The sequence below is a fragment of the Colius striatus genome, chromosome 15 (genome assembly GCF_028858725.1).
Source record: "Colius striatus isolate bColStr4 chromosome 15, bColStr4.1.hap1, whole genome shotgun sequence".
NCBI lineage: Eukaryota > Metazoa > Chordata > Aves > Coliiformes > Coliidae > Colius > Colius striatus.
The window spans coordinates 22,127,574-22,140,977 of NC_084773.1; the positions used below are offsets into that span (position 1 = coordinate 22,127,574).

At 44.8% G+C, this 13,404-nt stretch overlaps 1 protein-coding gene across 6 annotated transcripts in view; it reads left to right on the forward strand.

The window, feature by feature from the left end:
* Positions 1–13,404, forward strand: part of IFT122 (intraflagellar transport 122) — a 33,384-nt gene that overhangs the window by 9,633 nt on the left and 10,347 nt on the right. For all 6 annotated transcript variants that reach the window (XR_009819787.1, XR_009819788.1, XM_062008237.1 and 3 more), the window contains 8 exons: positions 175–312; positions 1,048–1,212; positions 2,082–2,279; positions 3,887–4,027; positions 6,235–6,288; positions 8,439–8,600; positions 11,471–11,637; positions 12,510–12,681. Coding sequence is in view for 4 of the 6 variants with exons in the window: in XM_062008237.1 (XP_061864221.1) it covers positions 175–312; positions 1,048–1,212; positions 2,082–2,279; positions 3,887–4,027; positions 6,235–6,288; positions 8,439–8,600; positions 11,471–11,637; positions 12,510–12,681 (1,197 nt within the window). In the remaining 2 variants the exon portion in view is untranslated. The remainder of the gene's footprint in view (positions 1–174; positions 313–1,047; positions 1,213–2,081; positions 2,280–3,886; positions 4,028–6,234; positions 6,289–8,438; positions 8,601–11,470; positions 11,638–12,509; positions 12,682–13,404) is intronic.

The window sequence follows — 13,404 nt, forward strand, 5'->3', positions numbered from 1 at the left end:
CGTAGCATTGGAAAACATTAAAGAGTTCACCCTGTGAAAGTCACAGTTTGACTTTATGATTTCTGCCTGTAGAAGTAGGCACACGTGCCAGTACAGGTATAAGCATAGTGCATCAAAGACAGATGGGTTCGTCTTCACCTCCGTGCAGTGTTTCCTATGTTACTGTGTCTTTAGGAGAAGAGGTTGCAGTGCCTCTCATTTAGCGGCGTTAAAGAACGAGAATGGATGATGGAATCTCTTATTCGTTATATTAAAGTAATTGGAGGACCTCCAGGAAGGGAAGGCCTATTGGTTGGTCTAAAGAATGGTCAGGTAACACATGATTTCTGGTTTGTGTCTTTTCACTGCAAATAAAATCTGTTCTTTGCCCTTAGGAGCAGCATACTGTGTTACAACCTGTAATTTAATTTGACAGAGTCTCATCTTGTGATTAAAAACAAATTACTACTATCTTTCACATTCTCTGGCTGTAAAATTCATACAGACATATTTAACTCTGCCTGAAGTCCATAAGTTGTTAGGAATAACAGACAAAATGGAGTACGTGGTGAACTGAGAGAGTTTGTCGTTAGTGGGGATTGGTGGGTGCGTTTGCTTCTCCTGATGGCTGCTTGTGAAGGTGTGGATGTCCCACAGGTGAACTGCTGGCCACTTTACAGGCTAGTTAGCAGCTGGCAATTCCAAACTGGAGCCCAGAGGTATCGATACAGAGAACAGGAAGAGAGGAAGTTGCGTTCCTTTGTGTCTTCTCTATCTATGCTTTATGTTCCTGTGGTATCATAGCAATGTAATTGTTTAAATGAGCATTGAAAAATCCAGGGTGTATAGCATATGATTTATTCATACAGGCTTGCAACCCAGAGTGGGTTATGGAAACAAGTCGTGCCGAGGCACCTCAAACCGAAAGCCTCTCGATTTTGATGCAGTCAATAGCTGAACAAAACTGCAGTTGCATGGTTTAAGCAACTTTAAGTTTGCGCCTGCTACGCTCTTCCTGGTTTTAGGGACAAAAACGGATGTGCTGACTTTGGTTTCAAATGTGTGTAGATTCTGAAGATCTTTGTGGACAACGTGTTTGCCATCGTGCTGCTGAAGCAGTCGACAGCCGTGCGCTGCCTGGACATGAGCGCCTCCCGCAACAAGCTGGCCGTGGTCGATGAGAACGACACCTGCCTGGTCTATGACATCCACACCAAAGAGCTGCTGTTTCAGGTACGATTCACAGCTTTGGTTGGGTTTCTTTTAACCCCCAAGAGGGGGGCAGGAAGGGATTTGGAGTGCAGAACATACCAAAAGCATTGCTGCACAGAAGTCACGTAGCTGCCATTAAACCACCCACCATGATGTGTAGGATTTAACTGTGATCTATTTCTCTATCGAAACTACCCCTCTAGAGGTGCTGGAGCGGGAATTAGAAGATGGGAGATATATGTGAGCACCAGGTGAATAAAGGACACTTAAACATGCGACCTTTGCGGTTTAATTTAGAGCTCTTTCCTGGTTTCCTTTCCTATCACAGTTAATGAGCATTTTGGCTTTATCGTTAGTAAAAACAGAATGAAAGCCTAAACTTCTTTGCTCACCGTGTATTCCCAGACTGTAGAATGAGTGATGATAATTCCCTCCTTGTTGGCAGTTCAGCAGGCACTCTAAGGGTTCACTCATTAATGCTGATTAAATGTTTTCAGAAAACACTGGATGGAGAGTACAAGTGCTAGAGAAACAGGGCCTGTAACTTTCTTTTTGTAACAGTCAGAAAAACAATCAATTAAACGTGCTGGCTAACAGTGTATTATCGTGGGTCTTTATATTACCTTCTACGGGTTTTGATAGCATAGTTCATTAGTAAATACAATTTACTAATTGCAAGACAATGGCAGCTGTTTATTCTAATGTAAAATACGTCCCTGTAAATCTGTGTAGGAACACACTGTGCTTTAGACTATCATACAAGCAAATTATAAGCGTGTGTGTACACACCTGGGCTATAATAGTCACAGCAATCTCACTGAAGGATGCCTGTTTCTTGGGAGAGATGATGTGACTGCTCTGTCATAATCGTTGGTTATTTTGCTCGTTAGGAACCCAACGCTAACAGCGTGGCTTGGAATACGCAGTGTGAGGATATGCTTTGCTTTTCTGGAGGGGGATATCTCAATATCAAAGCTAGTAACTTCCCTGTCCATCAGCAAAAACTTCAAGGCTTTGTTGTGGGTTACAATGGCTCCAAGATCTTCTGCCTTCATGTTTTTTCTATGTCAGCTGTTGAAGTTCCACAGGTAATCCTTTAATCTCATTAAGTGTTGCTTTACATTTCATAAACATCAGTGTTTAACAAGTGTAGAAGCTGTTCTGAGACTTGCTCGTGTTCCATTTCCCAGATGATTGCAGTTCACGCTGTCTTCATTATTATTGAAGTTATATTGCATGGTCTCTTTTATTTACGTTCATTTGGCATTAATTAAGCTAACTTCCTTTTTGCTGTTGTTGAGTGTTGTTTCTGGTTCTCCTTTCTGCTGGCAAATGCCCGTAATCTACAAGCAGAGATGAAGATAGGGTGTGGGTGTTGCCCCTGCCTGTGTTTTTGCTGTAGGCTCTCTGTGCACCTTTTTTCCAAGTTGCAGTTTCACTTTTTTTATGGGTACATCAAACACTGTGTTATTGTTACTGCCTCTAGATGTGTGTTTAGGCAATATTGGAGCTGTGTATTTTAGTCTGGATGTATGGTACGTGTGTAGCCTTTATATGCTAAATTTAGAGATTGCCTTCCACAAAATGCTGTTTTCTCCATATGGGGAGCAATGGGAGAGTCTGAAACAGTCCAAGCAGCAAAACGGGGAAGAAGACTTAATTCTGAATTATGTAACCCAAACGTGGGCAGGATTTGAAACACAGTCAATGAAGAAGGCAAAGTATCTTCAGAATGTGCTTTATTACCCGATGGCTACCTGTGTTACAGACCGCTCTGAGGTGCTGTGCAGAGCCTCGGCTAGGCTCTGGGCTCTCCACAGACTGCATCGGCCAGGCCTCGCACGCTTAGTCTGCCTTTGGTGTGCTGCAGGCACCGAGGCACCACACAATTAGAGTGAAGTATCTTCACACAGGCACAGCTTTGCCAAAACAGTGCTGTGGAGAGGGGGAGTACCAAAAAACATACAATTTTTAGATAAACTGATAAAAATAACATAGAAATGAATCTGCGTGCTGCCTTTGCTTGCAAACCCTGTCTAGCTGCAGTGCTTCCCATTCACTCAGAGGATCTGAGCTGTAGCTGGAGGTCCTGCACCTTTCTCTGTGTCAGCCTGCAGTTGTCAGTTTCTTCAGTTCCCTTTCAGGGCTGATCCTTGAGGTCAGTATCTTTTGGGCTCAATAGTTGGTGTCTTGGTAAAACAGCTTTGTCATCAGTTGGCACAGAAGGACTGCTTCCTCATGATAGCTCTTCCCCTTGTGTCTGAATGTTTCCAGGGATGCTTCACGCAGGGCTGTTGTGCCATTTTTGATGCTTTTAGCCTTGGACAACAGATTTACCCCTCTTTGCTCTGCTTCCACAGTATTAAAACAAGGAAACAGCTCATTGTACATAACAGTTAGCATGTGCAACGCTCAAAAGAATTCACATGCTTAACTTCCTAAATATGCAAGGAGGTGATGATTTTGAGATGGATGAGTTAGGAATACAATTAACCCAGCTGTTCTAAAGATATATAGCCATCACCATGGGATGTTGGTCTGTCTGATACACAAAAGCCACACATTTATTCTCCGAGGGGCTCGTAGTGGTTGTGATTGGTGCTCCCCCCACCCCAATATTCAATATTTGTAAAGAATGCCACTAGTATATCAATGTTATGCTTTCTAATACACGTTTTTCAATGGACATCCTCAGTCTGCACCCATGTATCAATATCTGGAGCGAAAAATGTTTAAAGAAGCCTATCAGATTGCGTGTCTGGGAGTCACTGATACGGACTGGAGGGAGCTGGCCATGGAAGCCTTAGAAGGGCTGGAGTTTGAAACTGCTAAAAAGGTACACCAGATAGTCACTGTCGGGGAGAAAGCTTGTTTCGTATGTGTATGTGTGTGTTTGTATGGACGGTGCGTGTGCACCCCGTGTGTTTTGCGGCTGGAACACAAGCGGTGCTCCTGGGTTCCTGTCCCCTCTTGCCATTGCTGTACTGACACTGATGCACGTATCAGAGCTGGCTTGTGACACACTTAGGATCTCGAGATGAGGATTTAAGCTGAAAACGAATCGCACTCTCCAGATAAAAGCCACGTTCTGAATCTCGATGCCGCTGCCCAAGGCCGCGGCCGCCACCGGATGGCAGCAACGGGCGGCAACGGGCCCGGCCTGCCCGTGGCCCTGCGCCCTTCCCGGCTCACACAAACCCCGCTGTGGCCACAGGCTCACACAAACCCCGCTGCAGCCACAGCCTGCCCGGCTCACACAGCCCCCGCTGCGGCCACAGCCCCCGCTGCAGCCACAGCCTGCCCGGCTCACACAAACCCCGCTGCAGCCACAGCCTGCCCGGCTCACACAAACCCCGCTGCAGCCACAGCCTGCCCGGCTCACGCAGCACCCGCTGCAGCTGCAGCCTGACCGGCCGGCACAGCCCCCGCTGCAGCCACAGCCTGCCCGGCTCACGCAGCCCCCGCTGCAGCCACAGCCTGCCCGGCTCACGCAGCCCCCGCTGCAGCCACAGCCTGCCCGGCTCACACAAACCCCGCTGCAGCCACAGCCCCCGCTGCAGCCACAGCCTGCCCGGCTCACGCAGCCCCCGCTGCAGCCACAGCCTGCCCGGCTCACACAAACCCCGCTGCAGCCACAGCCTGCCCGGCTCACGCAGCCCCCGCTGCAGCCACAGCCTGCCCGGCTCACACAAACCCCGCTGCAGCCACAGCCCCCGCTGCAGCCACAGCCTGCCCGGCTCACGCAGCACCCGCTGCAGCCACAGCCCGCCCGGCTCATGCAGCCCCCACTGCAGCCGCAGCCTGACCGGCCGGCACAGCCCCCGCTGCAGCCACAGCCTCTGTTATTTACACACGTTGCTCTCGCAGGCAGTGGTGACAGGATGCCATCGTTTCAGCCGTGTTCTATCTGGAATGCTTTGTTTTGGGGAGTGGCCTACACATGGGTATATAGTGAAGAACAGAGTTTCCCCGGCATAAAACGCTTCCCTGTTTTCATTCGGCACCTTTTCTCAAATAGGAGAGGGCGAACCGAGTTCAACGTCATGAATATTGTATGAAAGACAAAGCATTCTAAAAATACACAGGGCTGGCCTGTGCTGATAGACATCTTTTAATAACAGGGTTTTTTTAAAGGAAATTAAATGCTTTATTTTGCTTCTTTGCTTAAGTGGAGGCATCAGAATAATTCCAGTTTCATAGACAGCTTTATGCAAATAGATACTCTTAAAATGAACTTTTGAGTGCCTCCTTGGAATTTTAAAGGAGTGCCCTGTTAGAATTAGAGCGGATTAATTTGAACAAAAGCAGCTTCCTGACATTAAAGGCTCTCACAGTTCCTAGTCCGATCTGGCGTAAGCAGAATATTCCATGCCCTCTTAAGCATTAGTTTGGTTACAAGTCTGGAACACGCGGGCTGAAGAGTTAAATTGCTATTTTTGATGCATGTCAAGAGTAAGTGCTAAGCTGCTGGAACTTGCACGTGACTTTGCCACTGGAGACTTGAGGTTGCACATTTATCGCCATTTGCAAAAGAGATTACACTGCCTGGCAGTACTTTAATCTCACCGCCTTCTTACTTCCTCTCCCTCAGCTACTCCCATACCAAATTTTCAGAGTAGTGTAAGAGCTATAAGCATATGCAGAAGCCTTGGCAGGAGGATCAATTATATGTTCTACCTTGTAATGGTTTCCTTACATTTCCTGGTCTGTATCATGCCTGACATCAAAATGGAAGAGCTATAAAATGGCTGGAATGAAAGTATGTCATATTTTAGATGGCAGTTTGTGTTTCTGTGGGAGACTGACATATGTACCCCTGCCAGTCCCTGCCTGTGCTGCTTGTTGTCAGTGCAAAGCTGTTTGGGTTGTACCCTTGTCCTTTTCACTGCAGTGCCTGAGGGGCTGCAGTTGTAGTCAGACTACACAAACCCGAGTCCGCCGTGTTTCTGTCTGCCCTGTTTGCACCAAAGCAGCTTGATTTATGGGTAGCAATGTTCTGATGATTTTGCTGTCTTTTCAAGCTTTCTTTTTTCTTCTCAATAGGCATTTACCAGGGTGCGAGACCTGAGATATTTAGAACTGATCAGCAGCATAGAGGTAAGAGGATGTTAAAGATTACTCTGAGCACTACACCCACATCAGTACTTTCTGTTTTGGAGGGACTTTGTTCAGGTAGTGCTTCTGACAGCTGGAGGTGTCTGTGGAGTGAAAAATCCCGATTGCCAGAGATGAATCAAATTCTGGGCAGGTGACTGAAACTTCACAGGAGAAAGTTGTGGGACAATGGGAACTTATGAGACTGTCTTCAGGAAAACTGGAAAAACGTTCAATATTCAATTAGTAATTGGTAGACTACCACTGTGCTAACAGAGCTTAGTACAGAATACTTCATAAACATGAGTTAATTAAGCCCTTCCTTACCCCCTGGAGGTAGGTAATTACTATTATCTCCTCTTTGCAGAGCCAGAAACAGGCCCAGAGAAATAAAATGACAAACTCAAAGTCTCATGACAAGCCTGTGGCAACTGGAAATAGAATTTGGGATCCTCGCTCCCATACTGTGCTCTGATCACTGCTTCTTACTTTTTCCGCTCTTCTTGATATAATTGCACTAGACAATAACTGTCTGTCATTAAAAGACATGGTATCACCCTTGTCCTTCCACAAAGACTGCATGATGATGTTGTGTTTAAAGGCTGTGTTGGGATGACATGACCAGAGTTCCTCATCTTCATGCTATGAGATTTGAACCCTCTGAGATAACGTGTGTCTTGTCTCCGTTTCTGCAGAGCTGTCCTGGTTCTGCCAAAACACCCGTTGGCTGCAGTTTTCTTTCTTTCTAACGCGGGACAATGTTCTGCATTAGGATACCACTACCCCATGCCTTTTTTTGCCTATAAAGAGTGGATAGGTGGATGAGAGCATTCTCTCACTACTAACTTTTCCACGCCTGCTGCTCCAGATCTGTGTCTATTTGAGGATATTCTGGAATTGGCATGTTATGTTTAATAAGAAAGATTCCCTTTGTAAATAAGCATAAACTTACTTTCAGACTTCTTGAAAGTGCTCCTTCTGAGGTGAGAATTGTACAGCAGTGGTTACCCTGATCACTGGTCACTCCTGCGTGGGGTGTATGAGATTCCTTTGAAGGCTTGTAAGGCTGTAAGTAGGCACACATGTGCCATGAGTAGGATGGTTTTCTCTCAAGTAATTACACTTTTTTTTCTAGTTGATGACAGCAGGAAACATAAATGCCAGATCTCTATATCTGGAAAGAGTCTGTGAAGTCTTTAAAGAATGGTGTAACAATTCCTCTGATGATTATTTTAACTGAGTTTTTAAAGGGGACTTTCAACACCAGCCCAGTGTCAGCCTAGTCCATAGGTGTGAGCAGGAGTGATGGCCAAGTCTCCTTTGGCAGCAGAGAATCAAATCTGTGTGCTCATGGAATGCTGTTCCCCCTTCTGTGCAGTTTTCTTTAAATTCAGTTCACATCTATGTATCTCCACATCAGATGGGCTGACAGCAGTAATCATTTTATCCAAAGCAGGGTAGTAATGTGTTTCCAAGCTACAGGATAAAACACTCACAGATGCACCAGTGTGTTGGTCCCTGGAGGTCATTGTGCTACCTCTGTGGGACTGGCTCACGTGAGGGTTGCTCTGTGGCACCACACAGACTTCCCAAAGGGTCAGAGTGAGCGGGGGAGCACGTGCAGGTGCTGTGGGAGCCACTGCAGCCTGCCCAAAACCGGGAGCTCTGACATGAGCGGACACTGGTTTTCATTCAGAGGCAGCTTAACATGCTTTTTGAACCTGCTTGTTGCTAGCAATTATTTCTGTGTTATCCCACCCGCACATACTGTTAATTTAGCCAAATTATATGCTAGTGAGTTTCTACAGGAGAAAATAGGGAACCCATCAGCTGCCTTTTTAAAATAGCACAGCATAATGACAGCATGTGTTCATTTTTCTGTGTGAAATCAAGAGAAGTGAATTTTCATCACTTTAGTTTGTATAGTGACATTTCATTTTCCTCTAATTTTAATTAAGAAGGGATTTAATCCTTCAATTATAAATTCACCAGAAATGGAGGAGAGGCTTCGTGGTCGTGTCCTGCTACAGGATTGTATGAAACAGTTAAAATCTCAGGCTGAAAGTCAGTTCTTCAACGGCTCTTTCTCACCAAGGTCCTGATCATGTGCAATATTTTCTACCTCTCCCTTTGTTTTTTTTTTTTTTTCCCAGGAGCGGAAGAAACATGGAGAGAACAACAATGACCTGTTCCTAGCAGATGTTTATGCCTACCAGGGAAAATTCCACGAGGCAGCAAAGCTGTATAGAAAGAGTGGCCATGAGAACCTGGCTCTGGATATGTACACGGATTTACGCATGTTTGACTATGCAAAGGTGAGACCCTGCAACTGCACGTTTAAATGCAGGAATGGTAATGTCTGGTAACTGTTTTCCAAGCATGGTCCTACAGAAGGATTGGATGAAAGGCAGTCTATGGATTCCAGCTTTTTCTTGGTCGGTTGGTTGAAGTTTGTTTGGCTCATAAGGGGAAGATGGCTGTGTTGTGTCTCTGGGTGTAGCCCTGCTCCTCAGAGTCTGCTGCTGAGGTAGCAGAGGGTGTTTTGTGTAGTCTCAAATGTGTCCACAGAATTCTTGGCTTTTCAGAGGATTTTTTTTTGTTAGACACCTCCAAGAGACTCGTTCGTTGTGATGATACAGCATTATCCTCAGTGAAGTTCTCCTTTTAAAAACCTAAAAGTCTTATTTCTGTGACTCTCTTCACAGTATCTCGCTCGAGTCCCTTTTGATTGTTTTGTCTAATAAGGTAGTACACGTGCAAGGCAGAGATGAGTGCACCATGCATTTAATTCACTTCTGTGTTGTATTAAAAATACATTTACTTCAGAGTCTGAACTTAAATAGATATTAGTTCTATGTTCATGTACTTATTTACTCAGTGTCCTAATCTAGTGTGGTTTTGTTTACTAGAGAATTTTCTTCCAAAGATTCAATGTCCCGTGTCTTGATTTGTTTTTCCCCAAAACAAACTCTGTTCCCATGTAGAAATAAAGTGAATATGGTTTTAAAAAGTGATGTTTTTACACAGCAGTGAGAGGGCATTAGTTGGCTTTTCAGTGGTCTTTGTTGTTTTCTTATCAAAATCCCTAAGAATGCATGCCCTGTTTACTCTCATCCATCACCCACCAGAGCTTTATTCTGCCCAACACAGGACAAAGACTTTAGCATGACATGCATATAAACTGTTTTAGCATAGATTTCACCAACAGTGCTACAGAGAGATCTCTTTCTTCCAAGAGCTTAATATAAATACTTGGGGGCTTTGCTGATGTAAGTCTGCCTTCCGCTATTTTTGGCTGATGAGTCTTTGTTAGCTTCAGTGTTTTGGCTCCTCTTGAACATAAATGTAATTCATAGATGAAAATTTTCCCATAAGTCTTCATAAGAATCTTTTAATTCTTGGCTGTAGTCATGCCTATATTTAACTAGCAGACAGCAAAAGGTCTTGTGTCTCCCATCCTGGAGAGTAACTCCACACAGAGAAACCGAAGGTACTTCATCACACATGTAGGAAGCTCCTGGTACAGGGAGTGCACAGTACATGGAAGCACATGTAATCCCCCACTTTGTTGGACAGTCGTCTTTCCAAGGAAAGATGTATGGAGTGGGGTGGTTTTGGGTTGATTTTTGTTGTTGCCATTGTTGTTTTAATGCTGCCAAAATTATGCAGAGGGACCCTTATGGAATCTCATGGCTCATGCTTGATGTTGGTTAGCTCTGAGTAGAGAGTCCAGCCTGGAGGCAGAGGTCAGGAAGCCCTTTGATATCTGGTCATAGGCTGGCTATCACTGTACCAGATCAGAAATTCCTGAGCACTCACAAAAACTTCTTTATACTGTAAGAAGCTGAGCTTTTGTTTTTGGACTTACTTTGGTGACCCTGGCTGGAAAACAAATTGTGTCAAAGGTCTTGTTCAACTTGAGTCTTTAGCTGCAGTTTTTCATGTTCAAAGATTATCATGCCATCTTTATAGCTATTCATTTGACCAGGTCTGTGTTACAGTAGATAATGGTATAGCAAAATCCTATGTGCAGTTCATTCAAGAGCTGACATGTGGAGGTGGGATATAGTTCTGTACCTGTGCACCGGCTGCATCAGGGAAACTGCTGAGCTGTGGTAGCAGAACAGATCTGTTATATGGTGCTTTCTCTGGGGAGAGTGTTAAAGCTGAATTAGAATTTACCAGAGGGACGCAGGATAAGGTAATTTTCCACTGTCTTCTCACTTTTCCACTTCTCTGTCCTAATCTTTCTTTTGTTGGAACCTGTGTTAGTGGACAGAAGTTTGTTCTGTTACGGATAAAGTCGCCCTGAATCCATCTTCTGCTGGCAAAGTACTTTGTTTTTTCCTGGTGTATGATGTCAGCAGATGTCAACCAGATGATGCCAGGGCTTTGGCACTGGCAGAAGCTGCTAAACAAACTGTGAGAAATATTTCCCAAATGGTCATGACCAGAGCATCCAGGCTTGGTGTTTGCATTCCTTGCAGAAGTCCAGCCAGTACTTCAGAGTCTCGCTCTCCCTTCACAGCAGCTGCCATTCTGTCCTTACAGAACAGCTTCACTGATAGGTTGTAATATAATTATCAAATGTCTTTGCAGAAAACAAGATTTCAGCCTGGAATGGATTTGTGGCTGGGCATCCTGATGCTAATGTGTGATTAAGTGGGTATACCACTGTGAACTAAGCATGGGGTGGGGCCTTCGAATGGAGCTGCAACTTCGTGGCTTGCAGGAGAAAATCTGACACTTGGAACTGATCTAATACAGTTCTTGAAATCAGTGCTGTTTTGTTTTGGAAAGGCATGTTCTTGACAAGCAGGTAGAAATCATAATTTCTGTCCACTTAAACAGGCTCACGGAGAGCAAGCTTTCCAGGAAGTCAAGTGGGGACGTATTTATTCCCAGGGACAGATCTGTTGCCTCCGAGGCACCTCTGTTGTCCTTCTCTTGGACTCTTCTCAGAGTATCCCACTTTTTTCTAAATTTTGTTTTCAGTTGTTTCCTTCCAAACATTGGGCCCTGATGATCAGCTGCTGAAGGCTGGATCAATTTATGTTGCTCTGTATGCAGTATTTCTTTCCTTAGGAGGCATAATGATACCCATTAAGAAGCCTTTATGTACTTTTGACTGTAACAAGGTCTGTGACCAGAAGGTCATGCAAACTTCTCTTTTGCACTATTTCAGGATTTTCTGGGCTCTGGAGACCCCAAAGACACAAAGATGCTAATAAAAAAGCAAGCAGATTGGGCCAAGAATATCAACGAACCAAAAGCAGCCGTGGAGATGTACCTGTCTGCAGGAGAGCACGTGAAGGCCATAGAAATCAGTGGGGACCATGGCTGGGTTGATATGTAGGTTTTAGTTCCATCTCAGAGATAATATGTGATAAAAACCTGAATGAGTTACTGTGAGCTTCTGCATAACTCTAAAATAAGACAGAACTTGCTTAGTTATGTGCCTTTGTTTGTGTCAAACGGTATTTGAAGCACATCAACAATTAAAAAGGTTTTAAAAGTTACATATGTTTAGAGGGTGGGGACATAAATATGTTACGAAAACAAATGCACTGCAAGAGTGAAGAGAACGAATGGGTTCATCTGTAGTATGAGTCTGGCTTCTAAAATATGCATGCTTTAAGCTTTTAGAGTAATCATCACAGCAGTGCTTGTACATGGTAGCCTATTTCTGTTGTTTGAAGCTGTTAGGGGTTATCATCTAGCAGGTAGAGAAGACAATTGCAGCATAGAATCCCTAGAAATTCTGGGGCTGCTCCTGTCACTGGCCAAATTCTCCTCAGTTTGCAATAGGTGACACTTTGGGTCATTTGCAGAGTGGCTGCAAGGTCTTGGACTGGTCACTCAGGGCCACTTCCCTTGCCTCAGTTGTGCTGTGTGGCAAAGGGGATGACATTTATTCAGGAGTGGTTTTGTTCAGAACAGGGTTGAGGAAGTGTGTCCCATCTCAGTCATGTAGGACCTACTCCCTTCCCTGCGTCTTTGTGGCTGAGACACGGAGTGATGAGTGAGGGAATGGGTGCTGAGTGTGTAAAACAAAAAGGTTTTGGAATGTTTTCTGAGAACTGTTTCAGCAGCGTCGCATGGTACTGCTGATGTGATAGTTACTAAATAACAACTGGTTCAAGATAAGGTTATTACAGTAATTAAACAAAAGGCAAACCAACAAGGCAGAACCTGAAACGTTTGGCTTCTTTTCTCTGGTCTAGGTTAATTGAAATTGCTCGAAAACTGGATAAAGCCGAGCGTGAGCCTTTGTTGAAATGTGCCTTCTATTTTAAGAAGCTTGATAACCCTGGCTATGCAGCAGAGACCTACATGAAGGTCGGTGACCTGAAAGCGTTGGTCCACCTCCACGTGGAGACTCACCGCTGGGAAGAGGTAAGTGTGCCTTTCATCTCTGTGGTTATAAAACCACTACTTGCTGTCTCTGGCTGCAAGGAAGGGAGACAAATGTCTGGCTCCCCCACCACTGCAGTGAAGGGGAGAGGCGGGGAGGGAGGCTTCTGTGGAATGTGATTCAGAGTGTTTCAGTGAATTTGGTATGCTCAGTGTTTGTTTGGTGCTGGGTTTGGGTTTTTCCTTTTTTCTCTTTTTCCTGAGTTTCCTGGCTGACTATTTCAGGGTCTCACATCTCAGCCCTGCCTTTGCCTCTTCAGTTGCCCACTTCCTGTCCGTGGGATGCCTCTAGCCCCGCAGTAACTATAGCAAGGGACATTCTGTTTTGAACCGTGTTACTCAGAATTTGGACACAGTCAAGTGAGAATACCATCCACGTAATTCAGAGCTGATGAATGTGTGCTGTGTTAGTGTGGACCCCACTCTGTAACTGGATTTGTGCTTCTGATGAGGGAAAGCTCTGACCTCACTGTGTTTTTCCATAAAACATGGGTCTGTCCATACCAGCCTCATCACAGCTGGGTCACCCTTAGTTTCGTTGTTGTTTCTTCACATGAAGGTTTTGGTAGGTGTAGGAGTTTCTTGAGGGAGCGTTTTCAAAGTGCTGCTGGAATTGACAAACCCCTCCCTGGAGACAGGGATGCTTTTGAGAAGTGCAGACTTAATCCTTTATTGACTAGTTAATGAGTTTAGAAAGTGACTCTA